General features: G+C 52.8%; 2 protein-coding genes and 1 pseudogene across 6 annotated transcripts; all 3 read right to left on the bottom strand.

The window, feature by feature from the left end:
- Positions 1-1,113: 1,113 nt before the first annotated feature.
- On the bottom strand, positions 1,114-13,158 carry LRFN1 (leucine rich repeat and fibronectin type III domain containing 1). Of its 5 annotated transcripts, none has more exons than XM_024979073.2 (5): positions 13,088-13,158; positions 10,608-10,640; positions 8,431-8,485; positions 6,575-8,017; positions 1,114-2,871 (listed from the first exon to the last, which is right to left on the bottom strand). In XM_024979073.2, exons 4-5 carry the CDS (start codon positions 7,978-7,980, stop codon positions 1,965-1,967), a joined length of 2,313 nt encoding a protein of 770 aa, XP_024834841.1. In that variant the 5' UTR covers positions 7,981-8,017; positions 8,431-8,485; positions 10,608-10,640; positions 13,088-13,158; the 3' UTR covers positions 1,114-1,964. The 5 variants fall into 5 exon arrangements, with proteins under 5 accessions (XP_024834841.1, XP_024834842.1, XP_010813237.2 ...); XM_024979074.2 differs by lacking the exon at positions 13,088-13,158 and adding an exon at positions 12,882-12,977; XM_010814935.4 differs by lacking the exon at positions 13,088-13,158 and adding an exon at positions 11,067-12,047.
- Positions 13,159-13,270: 112 nt separating this feature from the next.
- On the bottom strand, positions 13,271-17,897 carry LOC132342848 (large ribosomal subunit protein uL16-like; annotated as a pseudogene).
- A 4,194-nt stretch (positions 17,898-22,091) lies between these two features.
- Positions 22,092-27,002, bottom strand: GMFG (glia maturation factor gamma). The gene is made up of 7 exons (NM_001024537.2): positions 26,946-27,002; positions 26,490-26,586; positions 26,343-26,392; positions 25,859-25,908; positions 23,155-23,237; positions 22,479-22,552; positions 22,092-22,253 (listed from the first exon to the last, which is right to left on the bottom strand). The coding sequence occupies exons 1-7, from the start codon at positions 26,946-26,948 to the stop codon at positions 22,182-22,184; spliced, it is 429 nt and encodes a 142-aa protein (NP_001019708.1). The 5' UTR covers positions 26,949-27,002; the 3' UTR covers positions 22,092-22,181.
- Positions 27,003-27,748: the final 746 nt, after the last annotated feature.

Raw genomic sequence — 27,748 nt, forward strand, 5'->3', positions numbered from 1 at the left:
CTGAGATAGATAAGTGCAGCTGGGCCACCGGGTGATGCCGGCCTGTGATTCTCTGGTGCCTCTGTCCTTGCTGCCTCCCACCCTGTCTGCCCAGATCCATCCCCCTCCCTCCTGCTCCGTTTCTATTTCTGTCTTTCTCTCCTCCTCCCCAGGCCTCAGGAGGCTCCTGGCTGGCATGAAGCCTTCTTCCTTCTTCCCCAGGATCAGAAAAGTTTTCACTGCAGGACCCATCCACCACCCCCCTAAAAAAACTTCCCTCCTTCCCCAGCCACAGCCCCCACCCTTGTCTGAGAAACTGCGCCCCCACCCCAAGCCAGCCTCTGTGCCCTCAAGTAGACCCTTCTCTACCTCCTAAGATCCCTCAGGTTCCAAACAGTGTGACCCGTGAGCCCCTTCCCATGTCCCCTCTCCCACCAGGCTGGCTTTTGATACCCAGGCTCAACTAATTAAGGTCCTTGGGTGACCATTCCCCAGCCTCCAGACACAGACATCAGAGGTTACATTTTGTAGTAGAGTGGAACAGATACTGAGGTCAAACTGCCAACTGTCCTATTTCTTCACCAGGGGAGTATTGGGCAAGTGACTTCACTTCTCCCTGGTGTAGATTCCTATCTGTAAAATGGGGCCAAGTGTATCGACCTCCAACAGCTGTCGGACCTCAGAGAGATGAGCTGTGCTTAGCACAATGCCTATGTGGCAAATGAACACTCCCTAGTTGCTGGGCACTAAAGACTCAGAAGGCTGCCTGCCGTTTTAAATCCCAATTTTGTTACCTTCTGGTTATGCGACCTGGAGCAAGTCGCTTTACTTCTGGACCCCAGTTTTCTCATCTATAAAATGGGGTCATGGTACTGATGTCCTAGAGTTGTGACGATTAAACGATTTAAGTGCTTGGCAATAGTAAGCACTCATTAAACCTTAGCTATTGTTTTTGTTTTTATATATTATTCCCCACCTCGAAGTCTCTCAAAGGGTAGGAAACTGCAGATCTCCCTGGTCGCAGTCAGCCGGCCTACCTTTAGTCTCACTTAATAGTCCTAGAGCTGTAATCTAGGCCACGCCCCCCCAACCTCCCAAGACACAGAAACACACACGGAGGTCAGCAGAGCGGCCTCAGACACAGAAAAAAAGTTTAATTCTCCTGCGGCGGAGGGTCCCGGCTCCGGTAGCGAGGGGGATTTGGTTTTGGATTTTGTTCCTGTGGGGATTCACTTGGGAGTAACAGGAAGGAGTCGGGGAGAGTCTGGTCCTTCCGGTGGGACCTGCCCGGGAGAATTGTGTACTGGGGGAGATATCTGGTGAGACAAGGAGGCTGGACGCCATACGGGAGGGCAGAGGGAGAACAGACGACGGGGCAGAGAAAAGAGAGACGAACAGGGAAGGACGTAAGACAGAGATGACAGAGGGCGGGACAGAGACAAACGAGGGGAACAGAGAAAAGGGGACCCCAAGCCAGCCCCGACGATGGGACCAGGGAATTGAATGGGGTTGCGGGGTGGGGGGGGCTTTGGAGGCCGCCGCGGGACAGAATAGGATCTAGTCCAGCCAGATACATGAAATGGGCCCCTCGCCCCTGCCCCGGGTCCCGGGCGGGGGGAGGGGGCTCGTGTCTCAGTGCTGCAGTGTCGGGGGGGCCCTGCCCCTCCCCGCGCTTCGCTGTGTAAGGCACCGGCTCCAGCGAGGTCCGCGAGCGCGCGGGGGGAGGGGCAGGAGGGGGGCTTGGAGTCCACGGGGGAGGGGAGCCCGGCGGCCCGCCCTCAAACCCCCCTGAGCGCGGGGGCGTGGCCTCGAGCCACAGCCCAGGCAGCCCGCCCCCGTCCCCTCCAGGGAGAAGGGTGCTTCTCCCCTCCAGTCCGACGACGTGTTGGCTCGGCGCTTTCACCCCCGAATCCTGCCCTAAACGTCAGGGCGGCTGGGCGTTTGTCCGCGGCACCCAGGCGTCTCGGCGCCCGCCCGCCCGCCGCTCACACGGTACTTTCCAGCATCCACTCGGTGCTGGTAAAGGCCAGGCGCGCCCTGGCGGAGCCCAGCCCCAGGTCTCCGTCCTCCCCGGCCGCGCCCCCTCCGGCCCCGTCCAGGTGCGGCGTGGACCGGTGGCGCTTTGTCCGCCGGGCGCGGCGCGGGTAACTGTGGCTCTGGAAGAGTGCCCCGTAGTCCCCGTCGAACGAATAACGCTGCTGAGGCCTCGGCCGGGCCGGGGCTCCCCCAGGAACCAGAGCTAAAGTAGGGGGCGGTGAAGCCGACGGTCCCAGAGCCCCGGAACGGCTCCTCCGAGGGCCCACCGCGGCCCGGGACTCCTCCCCGGAGGTTTCCTCGGATGGCAGTAGGCACAGCGAGGTGGCCGAGCCGCCCAGGGAACGTCCAAGGACCGCCTCCGTTTCCGCGGAAGCCACGTCGGCCGCCGCAGCCTTCGCCTCGACAGCCGCCGCCGCAGCCGCGGGAGCCGCCACCTCTCGCAGCGCCTCGTAGCGGTCGGGCGCCGGCGGGGGTGGGGCCTGCGTTGCGCCTGCGCCGTTGGTTTGCGAGCACACGTGGCTGACCCGCGGAGGCGACCTGGAGGTGCCCTTGACTCGGCGGCCATCCCCATCGCCGTAGACCTTGTAGCGGATCATGAGCAGAACGATGAAAACGAGGACGGAGGCGACAATGACACCCCCGATGGCGATGATCATGGTGCCGCCCAAGAAATGGGCCCTCAGCGGGCGGCAGGGTGCGGGATCCCCAGCGGTGGTAAACTGCACACAGCCCACCACTCGGGTGGCCGGCAGCGCCGTGGCCCCATCGTCGTAGACGGCCAGCACGCACAGGTCGTAGGCGCGGCCTGCTGCCAGATCATTCACCAGGAAGGTCTGGCTGGTGGATGGGATCATCCTGCAGGAGGGGGCGGGATCAGCGCGGGGTTAGCTCCACTCTGAACCAGGCTGCTTCACTTGCATGTCCCCACCACCCGTGCAGACCTATCCATGCCTCCCTACCAGTGTCTCACCCTCTCTGGGACAACAGCAGCCACTCAAGCAACAAATTCCCACCCTCTCAGGACCTTGGGTATAGGCCACGCCCCTTATCTGCATGCCCCACCGTCAGACCCACTCCCCACCCGTGTTTCATGGCAAATTTCAGCCATTCGTCTCCCCTCATCTATACATCCTGGCCCCCAGGGAGGAATGCTACAGCTTTTATGCCCTGCTCTCAAGGGGCTTGCTCCCTAGCAGTGTCTCATTCCTACTGGGACAAATGCCACTCAAGCGCTCACATATTCCCACCCTTTAAGGGGATGGATGCTACAGGCCATGCCCCGTTACCTGCAAACCTCACTCTCGCTGGGGTGGACTAGCAGGTTACCTCATACTCCCAGGCTTACTCCTACTGGGACAATGGATGCTCTTCTAGTTCCTCTCTTCCACATGTTCCTACCCCTCGAAGGAAACCATGATACAGACCACACCCCCTCATCTGCATATCCGACCCTTGAGTATACCTACACCTCTCCTAGCAACATCTATCTTATCCCCTCCACTACATATTCCCGCCCACCAAGGGGCCAAGGCTAAAGGCCACTTCCCTTCTGATTGACAAGTGCCTTCCAAGCCACACCCCACAATGGCTCAGGGGAGATGGTTCACCTACCCGGCCTAGGACCATGTCCACTCTTTGCATGTCATGCACTGTACCCAGATATCAGAGGCAACCACTTTATGTGCACACCCTGCCCTATACTACCTGAAGTCACTACACCATGCCCCCAGGTAAGTTTCATCCATAATTGGGGTAAATGTAGCCAAGAAAACATGCCCCTTTCTTGCCATGGACCCCTGCTCTCAAACAAGTGGCAGTGTAGAGAAGTGGTTAAGCTGACAAAGTCTGAGAGCCACGATCCCAAGAGTTTGAGTTTCTCTTCTGCTGCTTGCTAGCTCTGTGACCTCAGGCAAGTTTCTTAACCTCTCTGTGTCTCATTTCCCCCACTGAGGTTATTAAGAATTCCTACCCCATAGAGATGGTGTGAAGTATGATGAGTTAACATCCCCAAAGCCTGGCACTTAATAATTTCATTAACAATTGGCATCCCACACGATGCTGGCTTTGCTGTGGCTCACACTCTCCTACCAGTTGCTTTCCTCCCCATCTATAAGAATCATTCCCCCTGGGTCTTGCCACTCTTCTGTTGGGCACATCCCTTCCATGTTCAATGTTGGCTAAGCTGGGACTGCCACACCCACACAGATTTGCAAGCACTCAATCTCACAGGCTCTCCTCTCCCACAAAGCTCTTAGTGGGTCATCAGAGACATGAACCGCCTCTTCATCTGCGTGGGGGCCATGCTGCGGGAGCACCACCTCCTCTAAAGGCCATGCCCCCACCTCCTCAGGCCTCTTACCTTTCAGAAGCATCACCTTCCCTCCAGCCACACCACCTTCTGGTCCTGAAACCCACCTCAGTTCCTCCACCTCCAGAAGTTTCCGCCATCACCAAGAGCCATCCTCCCCCCAAAAGACTACACGTCAGGGGCCCACCACCTCTCCAACTCTCTCCTTGCCTGCCGTTTCCCAGACCACTGCCCCACCACCAACTCCATCCAACCTTGGGCCCCTGGCTGTAAGTCTTCCTCTTCCTCTCATCTTCCCTCTCAAAGAGTCTTGGGCTCCTTTTGCTCCTTCCCCTAAAATAACCAGTTGCTAGGGACTCCCCCCTTTTCAAGGACAGAGGCTGGCTCCTTAAGAAAGCTTGAGGCCATGTGTCTCTAATTGGCTGTAAGGCTCAAGCAAGCTGCAGAGCAGGCTTCTGGTTGGTTGTCACCTCCTCCCATGGCAGCAGTGAGGGAGTTAACCCCTGCAGTGCTGTAGCACTGGTGCTTGCAATGAGGGACAGAGGACTGGGACTATGTAGCCCTGAGGGGAAGGGAAGAGTCCTAGGGTCTGTTGCCCCATTGGAGACAGAGGGCCATCAACATCTGCAGAAATGCTGGGTCTGGGGGCCCATGAACCTCCCTCTATCCCACCATGTAGTGACCATGGGTTAGAGAGAGGAGGAAAAAAGAGAGATGGAGAATCACAGAAACCAGGAGCTGTTTACACAAATCTATTATCCCTCTCCCCTAATCTCTGCCTGGCAAACAGCAGTCACCTGATAAACAAGTGTTCGATGTAAAAAGGGCAGAATTGGGAGTTAGAACAGTAAGAGCTGGAATCTTGGTTCTATCTCTTTCTGTGTGACCTTGAACAAGTGACTTCTCCCCCTGAGCCTCAGTTTTCCTGTCTATAAAATGGGAGGGGGAATCATAGCTGTCTCACAGTGAAGTTGGGAAGGTCAAATGGAGTAGTATCCTTTGGCAGTACCTTATAAAAGTTTTTGTTTGGTCCATTTGTTTGCCCTAACGTTTTTAAGACTGGGCCAGTGTCTTATCCATCTCAGTAGGCCCAGGGCCCAGCATGGAACTGGCACACAGTAGGCATTTATTCAGTGTTTGGTGACCAAATTCAAAACGAAAAGAAAATGAGCATGACAAAGACAAGAGAAAGGGAAGGCATCACCTCATTCAACCAATGACAGAAAAGTGCCTACTGTGTGCCAGGACCATGGCCAAGAGAACACTGGGTGAGGTGAAGATGGAAGCCAAGAGGCAGGCTTCTTGGTGTGGGTCTAAGCACCCACAGGATCAGGAGCTGCCCACAGGTGGGGAAATGGTTCCACCCCCTCTGGAGCATCCAAGGTATGTCATACAAAGGATGAAACATTCAGCAAGCACTCTGCAATGTGCCTAAGGGAGGCAGAGCCAGGACAAAGCAGAGATGTGCATAGAGCCCACAGCCACCGAGCAAACGCCCACTGTGTGCCAGGCCGATTGCTGTGAGCCACACTACCGAGATGGAGAGACAAGGCAAAGCCAAGACTGAAATTCATCATATACTCTCTGCCTCCTTCCTCTGGGCTGTGAGCTCCCTAGGGCAGGGCTTGGCTCTTGGTCTCCTTGTATCTCTCCTGCCCAGCTGAGGGTCTGGCACATAGTAGGGGCTTAGTTCCTCATGAGAGCAGGAGGGAGACAAGGTACAGACAGACAGAAGTGAGAGCAAGAGAAAATCAGAGATGATAGGGGAAAAGTACCTCTTTAACGTTGGTCTACACCACAGGGATCTGTCCACGCCAGGGCAACTTACAGACTTTTCTGTTTCTATATTGTACCCAATGTATTGATACAGTAGCCTTGTATGTGATTTCTAAATATAAATGCAACTGTAACTATATATGTGTGAGTATATTTCCTGCTCTAAGAATGTCTAACTGACAAGGTAGATGATCAAACACCTTTGGTGAGCAGTGATGTAGACCCTGGGCCCCATGAGAGCAGGGACCATGCTGGGTGCATTCATGGTGATAAATGGCTCATGTGGGTGCTCCAGAAGGATTTGCAAGATGTGTGAAAAACAAAGAAAAGAAATAGAAAGAGAAGGAAATAGGGCAAATGGGAGCCAGAGACCACTCTACAAGCCCATCTAGAACCCCAGCTGAGCAAGAAGGCCTAGGGAGGCGGAGGGAGGGCCCCTGAGGCAGGAGGAGGTCCAGGGACTCTAACACCCACCTGTAGACAAGGGAGTCGTCTGCGGAGCTGTTGTACTGCACCTGGTACATGCGGATGCCAGGCACGGGCCTCTGGGCCGGCCAGCGGATGAGCACAGAGCTGGAAGTGAGCTCTGCCGCCACAAGCCGGCGCTCAGCCACCGACTCATTGGCTCCAGGTCGGCCAGGCGTGGCGATGTCCGAGGAGCCAGGCTCCGTGAGAGGTGGCGGGGCAGCAGGTGGGGGCGCCATCAAAGGCAGAGGCACCACGCACACCTCCACGGGTGCGGTGGCTTCCCCGGCGGCGTTAGAGGCGATGCAAGTGAAGGTGCCGCTGTCCCGCAAGGTGGTGATGGTTACATCCAGGGTCCCATCCCCCCGGACCCGGGTCCGGCTCGAGTTCCCCAGCAGGCGCCCGTCGGGTGCCACCCAGTGCACCACGGGCTCAGGGTCCCCCACGGCGCGGCACCGCAGGCTGACCGCCTGGCCCTCCACCACCAGGGCCCGGCCGCCCGCCTGCCGCGTGATCAGCGGAGGCTCACACAGAAACTCCTCCTCGGGGATAGACCAGAAGTAGCGGTCGGTGAGGTGCTCCGGCGTGGCACACGTCTCCAGGTCGTCCTCCCTGGTCAGCCGCCGCAGCCACAGCAGCTCACAGTTGCAGTGCAGGGGGTTGCCGCCGAAGCTGACCGTGAGCGGCGTGGGCGGCTTGGGTCCCGGACCTTGGGACCTCAGGAAGAGCCCATCAGGGGGCAGTTTATGCAGGCGGTTGGAGGTCATGTCCAGGCGAACCAGTTTGTGAAGCTGCACAAAGGTCCCTTCGGCGATGTGATCGATGAGGTTGTGGTCCAGCGTGAGGGTGTTCAGGTTCACCATCTGGCCCACGGCCTCCCAGGGCAGGGCCTCCAGGTTGTTGTAGGACAGATCCAGGTCCTCCACGGTGGACAGGAAGGCGTCGAAAGCAGCCGACTCCACCCGACGGATCTGGTTGTTGCCCAGGATCAGGTGGCGGAGGTTGCCCAAACCCCGGAGCTGGTCGCCTCGGACCTCCGCCAGCCGGTTGCTATCGAGGTGCAGGGCGCGGAGGGCACGCAGGTCCGCAAAGGCGCCGGCCGCCACCTGGCCAATGGTGTTCCGGGAGAGGGTGAGGTGTACCAGGCTGGTCATGTTGGCGAAGTCTCGGCGGCGGATGGCCGCGATAAAGTTGTCGGTGAGCCGCAGCTCCACCACGCGCCGGTCGATAGCCGGCGGCACGAAGAGCAAGCCGGTCTTGGCGCACAGCATGGTCAGCGTGGGCGCCACGTTCTGGCAGATGCAGCGGCCAGGACAGGGCTGGCCCCGTGATGCCCCTGCCCAGAGGAGCAGCAGAAAGGGCAGGGCAGTAGGCGGCAGCGAGAGGAGCGCTGAGGAGAAGGGGCCCGGAGCCATGGTGCAGGGGGGAGGCAGGAGGAGCGGGAGGTGAGATCTGCAAGGAAGGAGAAGGGTCAGCCAGGCGTAGGGCTTGACCACCTGCCTGGCCACCCTGGGATGTCCCGCTCGGAGCCTGACCCACATCCGTCCCTTCCTGACAATGGGGTCCTCTTGGACAGTAACAGGACTGACCATCAACTGGCATGCACTCATGAACAGATCACATCACTTCCATGGTGCTTGGTAAATTACCACTGCCCCACCTCTGAGTGTCTAACCCCCACTTCTGGCCCTCTTCCAGGAGCTCCCAGACCTCTCATGACCTCTCAGCCAGAGGGATGACATCTGGCCTGGCCTGCACCTTCTAGTACCCACTAAATATTTTGAAAAATCACTGCTGACTAGGGTTTAAAGTCATGAATTTCAAAGCCATACTCCCTGGGTTCAAATCCCAGCTCTGACACTTACTAGCTGTGTGATCTCGGACAAGTGTCTGAACCTCTCTGAATCTCGGTTTCTTCATCTGTAAAATGGAGACAAAAACAGGCCTTACCTCTGTGAGGATGAACTGGATTAATGAGCATGGTATACTCAGAACAGTGGCTGGCACATAAAATGTGTTCAATACATGTTAGTGTATAACTATTATTATCATCATCATTGAGTGTCTTGTAGGTGCCATGCATATAAATGTGGGCTATTATTAAGAGCAAGGGCTTTGAAATCAAATAGACTCGGGTTCAAGTCCTGGCTCCCCCGACTTACTAACTCTGTGACCCCAAACCAATGATTTTCCCGAACTAGGCCATAATTTCCTGATTTGTAAAGTGGTCTGATAATTGTACTATCGCCATTGGATTGTTGCAAGAGTTCATAGAGCTCATTCATAGGGGTCACGGAGCATAGGGCCAGGCACACAGTACATATTCAATAAGTATTAAGGGTAACACCCCCCCCCACACCTTTGGCAGTGGGGATGGGGGATTGTACTGAAGGTGGGAGGGGCTGAGAAAACAGCAGTCTCCCTGCTCAGTCTTGGGAAGTCCTTCTCTGAGCCCAGTTTCCTTCTGGCCTCTGCTGAGGGCCCAAGCAGGGGGCAGACTTTCATGCTCACATTAATAGGCACAACACAAGGTCCTATACATGCCTACACACACACACACACACACACACACACACACATACAGTCAGGCTGTGCCTCTGCTCCAGGCAAAACCTTCCGGCTGGGATTCCCCCTGCGGCAGCTGCAGCCCACGACATGCCAGCTCCCATCACAACACGGGGTGGGTGGGGGGTGAAGAGGAAAGGATGGGAAGGGGGTGTCCCTGACACTGTTTTCACCCCACCCCATGCCCCAGTCCCTGCTGGCCCACCTCCCAGGAATCTGCAGTTTGGGGGCTGTGGCCTCATGTGGCCCTGATCCTTCAGCCCACGGGCAAAGGGGGACTGTGGACACAGAGACAGATTCGGAGAGCAACAGAGAAAGAGAGAGACAAAGAGACAACAAGAGAAAGAATCTGAAAGACAGGTGAAGAGACAGGGAGCAAGTCGGAGGCAAAGAGAGAAAAATTGAGTGGAGGAGACCCACACAGAAAAGAGAGACTGAGACACTGAGATGGAGAGAGGGAGAGACAAGAAGAGGAAACAAGAGTGTTACACAGACGAAGACCAGAAGAAAGAGACTGAAGAAGACAGTGATGGGGCTGCAAAAAGAAAAAGAGGCAAAGTCAGAGCATCGCTTCATCTCTGAGCGACGCCCCCCTCCCCCCGCCCCACTAATTGTTGTGCACTCCCTCTGGACACGGCTCTACCTCCAACAGAAAATCCTGGCCTGGGAGGTGGTGCTCCTGAAGTAGGAGACGCAGCTCTGCACCTGCATGGCTGTAAGCTCTCTGGGGCTCAGAACCACTATCTATGAAACCAGAAGGCCCACAGCCAGGGTGGGACTCAAGTTGAAACAATGTAATACTAATAATGAAAACAGCTAACATTTATTGAGAGGCAGCATGGCATTGAGGGACAGAATCTGGCCCACAACTGCCCAGGTTCACACCCAAATTCCTGCCACGTGACTTCCTTTCTTTGGGCCTCAGTGTGTTCATCTGTCAAATGGGGATGATAGCATAAGATTATTGTGAGGATTAAATGAGATAATCTGCCGCAACATGCTTAGAGTAGTTGCTGATGGAGTAAACACTATATAAATGTTAGCTGCTGTTAGCGTTAAGTGATCATTTGCTCTGGCTCTCTCTCAGCCACCAGTAGGTCTGATTATCAGGAGATGTCCCCACATACGTGCACATACACACACAAAATGGTAAACCATACCCATGCCACCATCCAAATGCAGGGTCATTTCATGTCAGGAAACTCTTGCCTCCTTTTCTGACCACTTTACTCAGCCTAAAAGGGGCTACCTCCAGGCCTGAGAGCCCACCTACCACACCATCGTTCTATGAAGCTCTTACCCAAACAAGACATTCCTGATCTTGTCACCAACCCCAGCCTGCAGGGCACCTGGCCCTCAGGACACTACCATACTTGCCACTAAAATTCATACAAGGCATCACTCCAAGCCTCTGGCTCTCTCAGAGTAAACCCAATCACTTCACATCTCTATCCCCAGCCGGAGGGACCCCACTCACCTCTCTTCAGGCAGTCAGGGCCTGGGCCAGTACCTGCAAAGGAACAAAAGCACACGGTTAGTATTCTTCTGGCTCCTCTCCCGAGACCCTCCTCAGAGACCACCTCAGCCCAGGAAGCCCCTGCCGTGATCACTCTCTCAGCCCTCCTGCTGTAGGTTCTACAGGGGCTCAGGTGGACCCAGGAAGTCACCTCTGGAAATCAAGGAGTCTGAGCCCCAGACTGTTCACCCTCCAAATCCCAAGAGTCTAGGACTTTAGTCCTTTGTCCTCTGGGGGCTCAAGAGACTGAGATCCCCACACTCCCCCTCCCTTAGACCCAACAGTCCAGGTCTCAGTTTCCTCCTTTCCCAAGATCCAGGAGTCTGGTCCCTCAGCTCTCTGTCTCCTTCAAACCCAGGATGCTAGGCTCCCAGCCTCCTCCTTCCAGAATCCACATCCCAGTCCCCCAACTTCAAAGACCTGGACAGTAGCAGGAGCTGGGGGAGGATCAGAAGTTCCCATCTTCGCCAGCAGACCATGGTCACCCCAGCACATGTGGACATGCCAAAACCCACATGGGCCCACAACCCATGACTCTGTATCTGAATTCCCATGGACAGAGTAGCATGATCTATGTGCCCCCGCCCTCTGGAGGCTCTTGGTCCAGGATGTGGACACGCTTGTGTCCATGGATCCCAGCATACCACAGGTCTTGCCACACGGGCCCCCATCTCACTGGGCTCATAAGTGGGGTCAACCTATGTCAAGGACACAGGCACATGTACACATATCATCCTGCATGTACGTATTTGAACATACACAACCCCACTCTTCAGATACCAACACAAATGCGCAAATGGACTCAGAGTACAGACACAGATCCTCGAGGTGGACGCACCTGCACACAACCACACGTACAACATTGCCTTTTCCCTTGCACACTCACACACAGAGGCACACACACAACTGTGAAACCCATGTGTCCCCTGGTGCATGCATCTATAACAAAGCTACCCTTGCACACTCACCAACACACATGTAACAGATGCTCACTCACACAAAGATACACAGGTGCACACTCTTAAATACCCAACACACTCATGCAACTTCATGTACCCCCAGTATGCACGGTCACAAAGCTGGTACATTCCCACGCCAACAGATGCACAAATGCACACACTAGCCTGTACACACCTCACACACATGCACAGAACCATAACGGGAACAGACACTGACAAGGCTGATACACACTCAAACAAGCACATAGGTACAAAAAGATCCACCTTTGCACAGACACTCAGAGATGTTCACTCATAACAGGCACATGCTCACATAACTGCCCTATGAGGGATTTACACACTTAACAAATACACACAAAATATTGAACCCCACTGGCAGAGTCAACAGATAGGCAGAGAATCGCACTCACACACAGTCTGGACACACATCCCTCCCACCCCTGAGGCACCCCCGCCCCACCTACTTCCTAGGCCCGGGAAATCCTAACACCCCTCCCTCCCAGCGCACCCCCTTCCCCAGCCAGGTCAGAGTTCAGAGGGTTGGGGGCCTGAGCTGAAGAGCACCTGGTCAGAGGCAATCCTCCCAGCAAAGGTCCCCCAGCCTGGCCATCTGGATGTGGGCACCTCCGGCCTCATCTGCAGAGATCTGGCCGGCAGGGGACTGGGGTGGGATGGGTGGGAGAGGGCCGGGTCTGCGTCCCTCCCTCGGGCCCATCTGTCCACCCCTCGGCCTCTCATCCCTCCATCTGTCCACCTACCGGCTGCCCATCCCCCCCACCCAGCCACCAGGAAGGGGAAGACATGGCCGTCTCCCCCAAGGACCGCCGAGGACCACCCCCCCACAGTTGACATGGACCGAGGGAGCGGCAAACTCCCCTCCCCCAAACCCACACAGAAGCCCCACAAGGCGCTGAGCCCCAGGCCCCCCCCTCCTCCCGCCGGGAACCTGACATGGACGCACAGATACACACCCTTGGAGACATACAACCCGCAGACACACACACATACACACACACAAATGGACACCCGAGCGGGCACACCCGGCTACACAGACCCTGGGATGGACATCCAATCCGGACACAAACACCCAACGCAGCTAACCGCGCGAACACACTCACGCGGGGCGGGGGGAGGGGGGAGAACCCACACCTGGGCACACAACCCACGCACACACACCTGCACACAGCCCCTCCGTTGGGCGCGCGACAGCCCCCCAGACACACAGCCGAAGGGGCAGCCACCCGGGGGGACACACACGCACGGCCGGACACAGCACCTCGGCTCGACACCCGGCACACACCCGGATGGCCACACAAGCAGGGCGCCGCACACGCCGGCGCCGGGCACACACAGGGCCGCGCGAGCGCACGCCGGGCCCGCCGCAGCGCCGCGGACACACACTCACACGCTCGCACGCTCACACCCGCGCTCACACCGGCGCCCCCGCCCGCCGCCTCCCCGGCCGCTGCGGGCCGCGCTCACCCAGCCCGGGGGGGCCCCGGGCCCGGCCCCGCCGCCGCCGCCTCGCGCCGCGCCATGGTGGGGGGAGGGCCGGGGGAGGGGGCGCGGTGCCGCGGGGCCGCCTCCCTCCCGCCTCCCGCCCTCCCTCCCGAGCCGCCGCGAGCTCCGCCCTCCGCGCCGCCCGCCGCCCGAGCCCCGCCGCCGCCGCCGCCGCAAGGGGGGAGGGGGCGCAGACCCGAGGGGCCGGGCGCGGCGGCCGCAAGCCCCCGCCCCCCGCCCCGGGGTCCGCCGCAGACCCCTCTCCACTGCGGAGCCGCCGGCCCGCCCCCAACCCCTCCCCAGCCCCACCTCCAGCCCTGCCGGCTTCCCCAGAGACCACCAGACCACGCCCCGACTGGCATGGGGACACTTGCAGCCCCAGTGAAGACCTCGGATCTTGTCCCGATACCCAGGGGGACTCCAGATCACGTCTTACCGCATTTGAGAACCAAGACCATGTTTCTCAGCCACCCAGGACCACAAACCACGTCCTGCTCTCCTTGGCGACCTCAGACTGGGCCCCACACCCATCAGGGACCCTAGACCAGACCTCCCAATCTAGCGGGGCCCAGGACCGTATCTCAGCATCCAAGAGGGTCCACAGCACCCCTACCAGGGACCCTAAAAGGGTGGACCCCCAGACCACACCTCATCCCTCAGGGACCCCAGATCACCCCAACATCCACAGTGGATCCAGACCATATGTCAACATCTGGGGAGACCCCAGATCATGCCTCATTCCCCTGGGGGAGCCAAACCATGTTCTATAGCCACTCAGGACCACAGACCATACCCCACTCCTTCCTGAGGACCCTCTATGCCCCTCTACCCTCTTGACCTCAAACAATTCTCTGCCCCCTAGTAGAGCCTCTAGACCATGTCTAACTTCTAGGGGTGCCAAATATAACTCTTTTCCTCATGGGAGACTCTAGACTTTTCCAATTACCCCCATTAGATCCCAGAACATCCTCCCCTCCAAGGCAGTCCTTGATTTCCAGAATGCCCAATTTGCCCCAAATTCTTGATCATCTTCCCCACCCATGCTGCCCTCCTGAGGACCCTGCCTCACCCCTGTTCTTATTCTCTCTCTTGAACCCTCCAGGCCCTTCCTCCACCCTGTGACTTCCGAGGAACTGAGAATTCCTGTTCCTTTCTTGTTCAGATCCCTTTGCCCAACTCCTATGGAACAGCTAACCCCCCAGAAGGGGACTACAGGGGATGAGATGGTTGGATGGCATCACCGACTCAATGGACATGAGTTTCAGCAAGCTCCGGGAGTTGGTGATGGACAGGGAAGCCTGGCAAGCTGCAGTCCGTGGGGTTGCAGAGAGTCGGACATGACTGAGCGACTGAACTGAGCCCCTCTCCCACTGGGTATCTCAGACCACTCTCCATCTCTTTTTGAGATATTCTGGCCTCTAAACCCAGCAAGCTCTCCCCTCAAAATCAGTCTTATTTCATGAGACTTCCCTGGTGGTCCAGTGGCTAAAACTCTAGGCTTCCAATGTAGGGGGCCAAGTTCGACCCCGGGTCAGGGAACTAGATCCCACATGCTGTAACATATGCGTGTAAGGATCCCACACGCCACAACTAAGACCCAGTGCACCCGAATAAAAATAAAGGGGAAAATCTTAACTTAAAAAAAAAAATCTGTCTTATTGCAATCCCCTAGGTCCCTGGTGGCCCAAATCCCTCCCATTTTGGATCCCATTTGGATTCCAAGGTCTTCCCCTAAACCCCTTCTCTAAATTCTTCCTACTCATATCATCACATGGAGCCTGCCCCACACCCCCCAGATCCAGCGCATCTCTGCAGAGCTTCCCTCTGGGGAACCTCACTTTAGTGAACCACTCACAACCCTTAGATCGCCCTGAGGACACTCAAAGCCCCACTCCCCACTCCCGAGTCTCTAGATTTCACCCTCCCCACCACCATCACTGGCTTCCCTTGTGGCTCAGTGGTAAAGAATCCACCTGCCAGTGCAGGAGACTTGAGTTCCATCCCTGATCCAGGAAGATCCCCTGGAAAAGGAAATGGCAATCCACTCCAGTATTGTTGCCTGGAAAATCCCATGAACAGAGGAGCCTGGCGGGCTACAGTCCATACAGTCCATAGCATCGCAAGAAGTCAGACTTAGTGACTAAACAACACCACCACCACCATCACCACCACCACCCAGCCACCATTCCCACCTCTCACCCTGATACTGGGTGCTCGCTGCCAGGACATGGAGGACTAGGGCTGGAAGGACAGATGTGGGAGAACAATAACAATAATAGCAAAATTGGACACATGTCCAACCCTACTGTGTACCAGGATTGGATCTAGGGGCTTCACATATACAACTCCACTCACTTCTGGTTTTTGTTAAGTTGCACACTTTATTTTTTAAATAATTAATTTTTGGTTGCATTGGCTCTCCTTTGTTGTGCATGGACTTTCTTTAGATGCAGCGAGCAGTAGCTACTCTCTAGGTGTGGTGCACAGGCTTCTCAATGATGTGGCTTCTCTTGTTGCAAAGCACAGACTCAAAACACGCTGAGGGCTTCCATAGTTGTGGTGCACAGGCTTAGTCACCCTGAGCCATGTGGGATCTTCCCCGACCAGGGATCAAACCCATGTCCGTCGCCCCACCCCTCACATTAGCAGGCAGACTCCCAACTCCATTCACTCTTCACAGAAGCCAAATGAGGAGGTCAAATGACTATGCCCATTTTACAAATGAGGAAAATTGAGCTACAGAGAGGTTAGGTCACTTGCCTAAGATCACACAGATAGAAAGTGGCAGAACAAGGTGGAGGCAAAGAGGAAAGAGGATAGGGCAGGTCTGGGATGGATGGGTGTGGAAAAGGGGGGTGGGGTGAGAAGATAATAAAAACAGAGACAGGGACGTACCTGGTGGTCCAGTGGTTAAGAATCTGCCTTGCAATGCAGGGCACACTGGTTCAATCCCTGGTCTGGGAAGATCCCACATGCCACAGTGCAACTAAGCCCAAGCACCACAACTACTGAACCAGCACTCTAGAGCCGAGAGCCACGAACCGAAACTACTGAACCCCTAGAGCCTGTGCTCCACAACGAGAAGCCACCACAATGACAAGCTCACTCTCAGGAACTGAAGAAAGCCCTTGCACAGCAACCAAGACCCAGCACAGCCGAAAAAGAAGATGCCACATGCCTCGAAGCAACTAAACCCCTGCGCCACAACTAGAAAACCCATGTGCTGCACAAAAGATCCCGCATGGTGCAACTAAGAACTGTTGTTGTTCAGTTGCTAAGTTGTGTCTGACTCTTTGCGACCCATGAACTGCAGCACGCCAGGCTTCCCTGTCCTTCATTATCTCCCTGAGTTTGCTCAAACTCATGTTCATTGAGTCAGTGATGCCATCCAATCATCTCATTCTCTGTCGCCCCCTTCTTGTCCTGCCCTCAATTTTTCCCAGCATCAGGGTCTTTTCCAATGAGTCAGCTCTTCGCATCAGGTGGCCAAAGTATTGGAGCTTTAGCTTCAGAATCAGTACTTCCAATGAATATTCAGGGTTGATTTCCTTTAGGATGGACTGGTTTGAGGAGTTGCTGTCCAAGGAACTCTCAAGAGTCTTCTCCAGCACCACCGTTCAAAAGTAGCAATTCTTTGGCACTCAGCCTTCATGGTCCAACTCCCACATCCGTATGTGACTACTGGAAAAACTGTAACTTTAACAATACAGACCTTTGTCGGCAAAATAATGTCTCTGCTTTTTAATAGGCTGTCTAGGTTTGCCATAGCTTTTCTTCCATGGAGCAAATGAATATGATAATAATAATAGAGACAGAGATAGAGAAATAAAAAGCCTGAGCCCAGGCAGAGATAGCCTCACTCACAGAGCGTGTCTGGCCCTGTGATCTCTGGCTCCTGCCCACCTTTTGACCTCATCCTTGACCACTGTTGTCTTCCAGCCTCAGTAATGAATTTTCTCTTCCTCCAACACATCATGTCATTCTAACCCCTGGGCCTTTGCACTCTTTTCCCCTTCCATGGCTGATTTCTTCTTTTCATTCTTTTTTTTTTTTTTTTACAGGAAATAGCATTTATTGGTGAGCATGATTAAGGAGGGGACAGTGCTGATCCTCACAAGTGTGGGGCCCGCCATTTGTCCAGGGGACTGCGATTTGTATCTGACCCTACAGCCGTCCGGGATGAGTTGCTTTTCTGCCGCCATGTTTTCAAATTCATCCACGTTGAACTTGGTAAATCCCCACTTCTTGGAGATGTGGATCTTCTGGCGGCCAGGGAACTTGAACTTGGCCCGGCGGAGGGCTTCAATCACATGCTCCTTGTTCTGCAGCTTGGTTCGGATGGACATTATGACCTGGCCAATGTGGACCCTGGCCACTGTGCCCTGGGGCTTTCCAAAGGCACCGTGCATACCTGTCTGGAGTCTATCAGCTCCAGCGCAAGACAACATCTTGTTGATGCGGATGACATGGAAGAGGTGGAGCCGTACTCGGATGTGAAAACCATTTTTGCCACTGCTTTTCACCATGTATTTGTTGGCACAAATACAGGCAGCCTCCAGGGCTTCAGAGGAGAGCTGTTCATACTCATCTGACACTATGTGGCCACAGAGTGGGAGCTCATCCACTTTGGCTTTCTTATGCCCCAAGTTGAAGATGCGGATCTTAGCATCAGGGACACCTCAGCAGAAACGGGACTTTGGGTACCGCTTGTTCTTACAATACCGGTAACACTGGGCTGGGTGGTGGCACATGGCAACACCAGGATCTTCAGTGGCATGCCGAAGGGAAAGAGAGCTTCATTCAATTCTTAATTTAAATGTAATCTCTTAAGAGAGCCCTTCCTTTACCATGACCAATTTATATCCTCACTGCCACCAGTTGTCCTGATGTCTTCAGATTACTTTGAAATACTTTCAAAGTAAAAATGGATTAATGAATGGGGGACTTCCCTAGTGGCTAAGACTCTGTGCTCCCAGTGCAGGGAGCCTGGGTCCAATCCCTGGTCAGGGAACTAGATCCCACATCCCGCTGCTAAGACCACGTGCAGCCAAAAAAATAAATAATTTTTAAATGAATTAATGGATGGATAGATGGATGGCTATGTGATAAAGCAAGTACAGTCAAAATGTTAATCTAGAATCTAGTTGGTAGGTATATGGGTGTTCACTGTAAAACTATTTTAGCTTTGCTATATGTTTGAAAATTTTCACAATAAATGTTGGCAGGAAGAAACTGGAGGACTCTTCTAGAGACTAAAGAAGCAACAACAACAAAAAACCCAAACAGGTCCCACCCTGTTTGGGATTTCTATCATCCCATCAAACTCATTTTTTTTTTCCTTTATAGCCTTTATCACTCTTGGTAACATTCTTGCTTGCTTGTTTGTTTACCTCTTTATTCATTTGTTGCTTATTGTCTCTTAACTGAAATGTAAGCCACCTGACATGTGGCATGCACACCAGTTTTCTCCAGTCCCCCACATTTCCCCAACAGTCTTGGTACTAGTTGTTTAGTAGCTAAGTCTGTAGCCCACCAGGCTCCTGTGTCCATGGGATTCCTCAGGCAAGAACACTGGAGTGGGTTGCCATTTCCTTCTCCAGGGGATCTTCCTGACCCAGGGATTGAAGCCATGTCTCCCACATTGGCAGGCGGATTCTTGACCATGGAACCACCTGGGAAGCCCGATAGGTGCTTAGTAAAAAATGTGTTCTTGAACTCCTCTTAGGAGAAGGCCTGGGAGATAGAGCTGCTGCAGACTCACTGTAGAGCCTACACTCAGGAATAAACATGATCTTCCAGCCTGGGGCCACTAGAAGAGGAAGGATATATACCCCAGAGGCAGGGGAATGCCCCATGAGATCACGGAATGTGAATTGGCCTGAAAAAGAAGGCGACAGATGAAAGCATATAGTGTGATTATTTCCCTCTGACCTTAATTTCTGATCCAGATCTCCTAATAGAGATCCAATCTAATGCTTCCACAATTTAGGCCCCACCCGGAAGCATAGGCTCCACCCCCTGTCTCTAAAGCCCCATCCCACAGCAAAATCCCTGCCCTATCTGACCTAAATAAGTAACACCCCTCAAGCCTAGGTCCCACTCTCACAGCCTGAGCCCCACCCCTTTACTTTAGACACCATCTTAAAATTTGTAATATTCATGTTTCTTCAGTCTGGGTCCTGCCACCACCCAAGCCCCATCCCTCTATCCTAGCCCCACACCTCCAGCTTAGACTCCACTCCAAAAGAGTCAAGATTTCAGCCTAGGCAAGGGCCCTTCAGGCCTAATTTGAGTACCTCGTTCTCCACTCTGACCTAAAGTCCAGTCTTCACCTATTCAACATAAAACCTGCTCACTTTCAAGGTTATCAGGGAGAAGCACCCCAGGGAAAACCTAGGGAGCCTGGATCTGTGGGAACCTAGAAGGGAGGTTTACTTTTTTGGGCTCCAAAATCACCGCAGATGGTGACTGCAGCCATGAAATTAAAAGATGCTTGCTCCTTGGAAGAAAAGCTATGACCAACCTAGACAGCATATTAAAAAGCAGAGACATTACTTTGCCAACAAAGGTCCATCTAGTCAAAGCTATGGTTTTTCCAGTAGTCATGTATGCATGTGAGAGTTGGACTATAAAGAAAGCTGAGCACAGAAGAATTGATGCTTTTGAACTGTGGTGTTGGAGAAGACTCTTGAGAGTCCCTTGACTGCAAGGAGATCAAACCAGTCCATACTAAAGGAAATCAGTCCTGAATATTCACTGGAAGGACTGATGCTGAAGCTGAAACTCCAAAACTTTGGCCACCTGATGGGAAGAACTGACTCATTTGAAAAGACCCTGATGCTGGGGAAGATTGAAAACGGGAGGAGAAGGGGACAAGAGAGGATGAGATGGTTGGATGGCATCACCGACTCGATGGACATGAGTTTCAGCAAGCTCTGGGAGTTGGTGATGGACGGGGAAGCCTGGCGTGCTGCCGTCTGTGGGGTCGCAAAGAGTGGAACAGGGTTGAGCGACTGAACTGAACTGAATTGAGAAGGGAGGTTGGTGGAAAGAGAGGAAGAGGTTCCCAGTTTGTACCACCCCTCAAAGGTGTGGCCCCAAATGAAAAGCCACAGCCGCATTGTGCCCACTTTTCATTGTATAGTGGTATTCTGTTCTGACCTCTCTGATTGGTCCCTCCACAAGCCCTGTAGTCAAACCTCCTGTGCATTGGACTGCCCTTCAAAGTCACCCTCTCTGATTGATGCCTGCTTTCCAAACTCCCCGCTCCCAATTGGGCAAATTTTTGTACATGCCTGTCTCTGATTAGAGCATTTGTGAATGAACCTGGAGGCAGACAGATGTTCAACTATGGTGCGAGCAAGTAGTAGCAAGAAAAAGAAAAGATAGAGGAGGAAGAGGGGGTTCCCTGAATCTCTTTTCTATGAGAGGGAGTGGCCATGGACCACAGGATAGCCTTGGGTTAAAATTCTAACCATACAGACCGCTAGTTGTGTGACTTTGGGCAACTTTTTGGTTTCTGTGCCTCACTTTCTTCATTTGTAAATCGGGGGTAATAATGATACCTTCTTCAAAAATAATTGTAAGAATTAAATTAGTTGTAAAATGCATATAGAAATACTAAGCACATAGGAAGCCCTCAGAGTATTAGCTCTTATTGCCCATTTCATTGTGTAAGTTCATGACCTTGGACAAGTCCTTTTGCCTCTTTGACCTTTGCAGACCAGGAGTTGCTTGACCTCTTCATTGAATGACCCCTCCTATTCCCTCACCTCTAGCCTTCAGGGACTGAGGCTGTGAACAGAGGGAGGAGGAGAGACAACCCGAGCAGAGAAATGGGGTGGGGGGACCAGCATAGGTGAAAGAGAAGGGTTGAGCACCCAAGCCCACCCCCAGAAAATCGAGGGCCATCAGGATCTCTCTATGGCCCAGTGTAGAGTAATTCTAACCTGAATCCCTCAGGCAAGGGGCGTGTCCTGACTGGGGACAAGGGGGCAAGGGATGGGACAGTGTGGGGCAATTGAAGGCATGGTGTGTTCAGGCTGGGAAGCAGGAGGAAGGGTTGGAGCTGGGCTTGTGGGCCCTCACCCAGGAACGACAGGACTGGGGGAGGGGCAGCCGGGGCCCAAGGTCACTCTGTCATTGTTACCATGGCAACAGCCACCTCTCAACTGGGAACCTGGAAAGGGGTGGGGAGAGGGAGTTCCCAGATCCCTGAATCTAGGGGTAGAGAGAGGAACACTCAGAGACCTGGAGGAAAAGCAGAGCGAGACAGTGATTCAACTCTTTGAAGACCTACCCATCTCAGAATCCGCAGAGCCTAGTACACTGTGGGTGCTCAGTAAATGTCCCTCAGAAACAGAAAGCCTGAGAGCATCAAGTGACCAAAGATGACGAAAGAAAGACGAATCGCCACAGGGGGAGGGCAGTGTCCCTTTCCTGCCTCCTCAACTTTTCATACTCCTCAGGGGTCCTCTGAGAGTTCTGATTCCTCTAAATCTTTCCCAGACCTGGCCCACAGGCCCACCCAACCCCACAAATCACTCACCCCCCAGCAACTCCCCAGCCCCTGAAGCTATTACATTTGACATTTATAACAACTTCAACAACTTTTCTGGCTTCGAAATCTTCCTGCCTGGGGGATCACTGAGAAAATTAGCATAGGTGCAGACTACTGCCTTCAAGGGTGGGAAGGTGGGAGGTGGGGAGACAGGCCCTCGCCTCCTTTACTCTCAGGGACAAGGCCCCTCCACAGATTAAGATATTCCCCCAATTCCTCTAGGAGGCCCAGGCCTCCCTCATTTCTCCTTAGGAAACCCTACAGGCCCCTCCCTTTCTTTCAGAGGAACAGGTATGGAATCCTCCTGGTCCTCCCAGAACTCAGCAGGCGTCCACTGGCTCTGCCTGCCCTCTACTGGTCCAAAACTGGTACTGCAGGACTGCCACCCGGTGCCCACAATGAGGAACAGAAAACTAAGCCAGAGCTGAGGGTCTCTGAGTTGTTGCATTTTAATTTCTTTAAGGTTTGGGATGTTCAGGCCCTAGGGGGTTTGAGTTCAGGTTCTCGGCCCAGAGGTCAACGAAAGAAAGACAACTTCTCTTTGAGCCAGGCCTCAGTGAGGTCATCAGTGGTGCGGATTTCAAACACCTGCGCAGAGAGAGGGTTCAGTTTTATAATCCACTCAGGAACTGAAACAGTGAGGGCTCCTGCCCATCCCTCCCTCAGACCCAGAAACCCAGCTCCCTCCTCCCTCAGACCAGGAGTCCTGACCCCCCGTGGGGGACCTCCAGGGGTGGTGTCCCCCACCCTCCATCAGCCCTCGGATCCCAGACTCTCCTCCCTCACACTCAGGAGCTTCGGGCGGCCCCAGACCTTTGTGAGCTCTGCCGTCTGCACCAGCCTGTTTTTGCTCCCTGCGTACATCATCTGTTGTTCAGGCTTGCAGCCTGTGTGAAAAACAGAAGAGGAAAGCATAACTGGGGGATGCCAAGGTGTTCTCGAAGGCCCTGGTAGTGTCCTACCCTGGAAAAGGAAATGGTATCTCCCACTCCAGTATTCTTGCCTGGGAAATCCCATGGACAGAGGAGCCTGATGGGCTACAGTCCATGGGCCCGCAAAGAGTCAGACACCACTTGGTGACTGAACAATAACAGTGTCCTACAGGCCCTGGAGTTTTCTAAGAATCCCAGGAATTGTTCTAAGGAGGTCCCTGGAGGCTACAGTCAGAGTCTTCAGAGTTGTTTGGGGCTGGAAGTTATTCTAGGGTCCCTGGAGATGGTTTAGGGGTCAGACAGGGGTTGCCAGTAAAAGGAAGAGATGAATGTGCTTACACACCTCAAAACTAATGAAGATGGGGGTTTTGGGCCCTCACCTCCACCCCATTGCTTTCTCAGCATTCACTCATCACACACCCCACACTCACACAGGCATCTATACACACGCACACAGTCACACACACAAAATCACCAATCACGTGCACGTACACACACTTACACTCAAACACACACGTGTACACATCCCCACACAGAATCTAAGACCCCCTTCTCACCCACAGGGCTGGAGAAGATGAAACACAAGGGGTAGGACACTCGGCCATCGGCGTGCACATACTTGTAGCTGTAAACCACGAACCTACAATAGTGAAAGGGAATTCAAACTCAGCCCTTGGCCTGGAGCTCAGGCCTGATGCTCATCCCCTGAGACCACAGCCTAGCAATCTTGCCTGAGTTTGAGAACCTAGGGTTAACAACTGAGACCGAGGGTACTGGCTTCAAACACAAGAAATGATTTAAAAAATATTAATGGGGGAAAAATAATAATAATAATAGGGGAATTCCTTGGTGGTCCAGTGGTTGGAAATCAGCCTGCCAATGCAGGGGTCATGGATTAGATCACTGATCTGGAAAGACCAGGGCCGCATGCCGCAGAGCAGCCAAGCCTTCGTGCGATGGCTATTGAGCCCATGCTGCAACCTGCTGAGGTGCACATGCCTAGAGTCTGTGCTCTGCAACAAGAGAAGCTACCATAATGAGAAGCCTGTGTACTGCAGCTAGAGAGCAGCCCTCACTCACTGCAGCTAGTGAAAGGCTGTGCATAGCAACGAAGAACCAGTGCAGCCATAAATAAGTTTTTAATTAAAAAAATAATACTAGTAAATGCTAAATAGAATTACCATCTGCTCCAGCAATTCCACTACTGGGTATTTATCAAAGAAAATGAAAACAATAATTCAAAAAGATATATGCACCCCCATATTTATTGCAGCATTATTTATAATAACCAAGAAATGGAAAAACCTAAATGTCCATTGACAAATGAATGGATAAAGAAGATGTGGTACACACACACACACACACACATATGCAAACAATGAAGTACTATTCAGCCATTAAAAAAGAATGAAATCTTGCCATTGCAACATGGATGGCTCTTGGAGGGCATTACGCTAAGTGAAATAAATCAGACAGAGAAAGACAAATGCCTTATGATCTCACTTATATGTGGAATTGAAAAAATAAAGAAACAAACCATCAAGTTCATAAAGAGAGAGAACAGATGAGTGGTTGACAAAGGTGGGAGTGGGTGAAATGGGTGAGGGGAGTCAAAAGGTACAAGCTTCCAGTTATTTATTTTAAATACGTCCTAGGGATGTGATATACGTTAATAACGCTGTGTCGTATATTTGAAAGTTGCTAAAGGAGTAGATATGAAAAGTCCTCATCGTAAGAAAAAAAATGTTCTAGAAACTATGTATGGTGACAGATGCTAACCAGATTATCATGGTGAACATTCTGTCATACGGTATATACAAGTATCAAATCATTATGCTTTACACCTGAAATTAATATATTATACGTCAAATAGAACTCAATAAAGAAAAAAATGCTTAAGAAAAAATGGTTTTGGAACTTCCCTGGAGGTGCAATAGTTAAGACTACAGAGGCAGGGGTTCGATCCCCAGTTAGGGAGCTTAGCTCCCGCGTGTTGAGTGATGTGGCCAAAAAAAAAAAAAAAGTAAGTGCTTATTTGATTATTCACAACAACACTATGATGTAGGTACTATTATTATCCCCATACTACATACGGGAAAATCAAAGCCCAGAGAGTGAAGCCATTTGCGCAAGGTTCTATGGGTAGATTTGAACCCAGGAACTTGGCTGGTAGAGTGTAAGTGCTCAACCGCTATGTTTTAGAGCCCAGCAGTCTAGAATCAGGGGCTGAGACCAGGGCCAGCTATATAATTTCCCAAACCCAGTGCAAAATGAAAATGCAGGGCCCCTTGTAAGAAACACAGGAGAAAGCCTGTTTTTCCTTTCTTCTGCAGTCTCTTTCCAGACTGCTCTTGGTCTTTTAAAATTTCCTGTTTCAAGTCATGTGCTGTCTTGGGCATGGGGACACTCACGGGGGAAGTGAAAATGCTCAAGGGCACACCCTGGAATTTATCTTTCAGGAGTGAGTGTCCCCCCCCCCCGTCCCCGATACTCCCGAGTCTGCAATTAGGCCTCCTGCCTGGGGCAGAGGGCATCAGCCATCATTGGGCAATGTGGGAGTGGGGAGCTGAGAACCCATCTAGGGCTGGACATGTGAGCTGAAGGAGGCTCCAAGCCTCCAGCACAGGCTCCACTGTCCTGTCAGACTTCACACAAAACAGATTCAGAGATAAAACTATAAAGAATTTCAAGATAGCAGGGATCAAGCCCTGCCTTCAAGGCTCCCTTCTGGGTATGGGGCCCTGTGTGATTGCACTTGTCAGATGCCCAGGGTGCTGACTGAGATCTAGAGCCTGGGATTGAGGCTTAAAGTCCTAGGACACCCAAAACTCAGCCCAGTCGAGATGAAAAAATCTAAAGAGACCAGTTTTCATAGAAGTGTAAAAAAACTCATCCACACACAAAAAGCACCAGGCTCCTCTGGCTTCACACAGGATTCTCCCCAATCATTAAAGGTCAAATAAATCCTTTCCTACTCAAAGTCTTCCCAAGCATTGAAAAATAAGGAAATTTTAACTTTTCTTTTCTTTTTTAATGAAGCAAGTGCAATGTTGAGACCAAACCCTGACAAAGTATGTACTAACATCACGTATGACTATTAGCGTAAAATTCTGCAATAAAATTTTGGTATACAAACCAAAAGTCCTGTGATAGGAACTCACAGACATAGTTTCAAAGTCCACAAATAAGACTGGACCCCAAGTAGCCCCCCAGTCTGTAACCCTCCTTGGCCTGATCTTCCCCTTCCTTGCCCCAGGATACCTGGGCTGTCTCTCAGGCAACTCCATTTTTAGTTCCTCTGGAGAAATATTCTGTGAGGGGTGAGGGGAGGAGAGAAAAATAAAAAGACTGCCATTAAACGGACATGTACTCTGTGCCAAGGCACTCATCCAAGAAACACCCATGGATTATTAGCCCATTGATCTCTCCCCAAACCCAAAGGGGTAGGTCCTGTTATTATCCCCATGTTACCGGTGAGCAAACCGAAGAGGTGCTAAGACACTTGCTTTTTTCTAAACAAACTACAAGGATTAAATCACTGAATTCACAGACAACTCTTGGAGGTAAGGACTGTTATCACCATTTCACAGATGAGGAAACAAGAGACCTATACAGGCAGAGTCTCTTGCCCAGGGTCACAGCTAAGCTGGAACTTGACTTCCGGGTTTTTCTGGCTCCCAACACCAGGCTCTCAGCATCAGTCACAGTCTTTTGGGTCTCCCAGTCCCATCCCCCAGCCCCTCACCTGAAATTCTTCCTCCAGCACCACCATCTGCCGGTCTTTGTCCACTTTCACTGAGGAGGGAGGGCATACGTGGGTCAGACGCCCCTGCCATCTGTCCCTATGCTCCCCCACACCCCCCATTCGTTCAGGAGGGAAGATGACACTCACTTACTATGGCTGCATTGTCCGTCTCTTTTCGGAAGCGGAATTTCCTCAGCTTTTCCTTTAGCTCTGGGTCTACCTCACACACCACCAGGGAGTCGGACTGCCAGAGGAGCCCAGTTAAGAGCTGAGTCCCCTGGCCTCAGCCCTGCCCCTTTCCCCAAACCTCAGTATCCCCATCTACTAGTAACGAGGAGGGGCCCATAGCCCATAGATTGCCTTTGTGAACATTGGAGAAAGGTACCCTTTCCTCTGGGCTGGACTGGAGCCCTCTTGGCAGGTGCCCTTGGGCAACGCCCAGGGAGGTTTGGGGATCTGTTCGCCTGGGGCTAAACCCGGAACCACCATCTCTCTTTCCCCAGCCTTGACCTCCCATCCACAGCCTGACCTTCACCCTGGCATCCTCCCAGCCCCAGTCCCACTCCAGCCCCTAGCCCTTCCCATACGACCCTGGCCCCTGACCATGACTTTACTGTCCAGGGGCCTCTTCTTTCCTTGGTTCCGCTGTCTTCTAGGGGTGGGGACCACAGCTCGAGGGGGCGGGGTGTGGGGTAGGGGAAAAGTTTCATCAACCACCACATCCTGTTTATGCCCATTCTGAGACAACTGTCACATATGGCTCCTCCCCCTCCTTCCTTCCCCTCATCTGTTGGGACCTCCCAGGCTTTGCAGTCACCCAGACTGGGATTCAGGTGCTGCCTGACTGTGTGGCTCTAGCTAAGTAACTTCAACCCTCTGATTCAGAATTGTTATGAGGATAAAATAACTTCACATATCTCCCAGCATGGTGGACAACACTCAATACACCATAGGTAGTGATGAGCTTTTTTTTTTTTTAATTTTAATTGGAGTATAGTTGATTTACAATGTTGTGTTACTTTCAGGTGTACAGCAAAGTAAATCAATCAACTATACATATTTGCACTCTTTTTTAGATTATTTTCCCAAGTAGGTCATTACAGAATATTAGGTGGAGTTCACTGTGCTATATAGTAGGTTATTATTAGTTATCTAATTTATATACAGTAGTTGCTGCTGCTGCTGCTAAGTAGCTTCAGTTGTGTCCGACTCTGTGCGACCCCATAGAGGGCAGCCCACCAGGCTCCCCCGTCCCTGGGATTCTCCAGGCAAGAACACTGGAGTGGGTTGCCATTTCCTTCTCCAGTGCATGAGAGTGAAAAGTGAAAGTGAAGTCGCTCAGTTGTGTCTGACTCTTCGAGACCCCATGGACTGCAGCCCACCAGGCTCCTCCACCCATGGGATTT

This window comes from Bos taurus, chromosome 18 (genome assembly GCF_002263795.3).
Source record: "Bos taurus isolate L1 Dominette 01449 registration number 42190680 breed Hereford chromosome 18, ARS-UCD2.0, whole genome shotgun sequence".
NCBI classification, from domain to species: domain Eukaryota; kingdom Metazoa; phylum Chordata; class Mammalia; order Artiodactyla; family Bovidae; genus Bos; species Bos taurus.

Bases quoted from the DNA above. Each gene is read 5' to 3' on its own strand.
- LRFN1 (XM_059877538.1), bottom strand. From the start codon at position 7,980: ATGGCTCCGGGCCCCTTCTCCTCAGCGCTCCTCTCGCTGCCGCCTACT. The intron at 2,872-6,574 runs GTGGGTGTTAGA...CCCCTCCTGCAG, and splicing joins GACGACTCCCTTGTCTACAG to GATGATCCCATCCACCAGCC.
- GMFG (NM_001024537.2), bottom strand. The intron at 25,909-26,342 runs GTGAGGGGCTGG...CACCCCTCACAG, and splicing joins TGCTGGAGGAAGAATTTCAG to AATATTTCTCCAGAGGAACT. The intron at 22,254-22,478 runs GTCTGGGGCCGC...CTCTCTGCGCAG, and splicing joins AGACGGCAGAGCTCACAAAG to GTGTTTGAAATCCGCACCAC.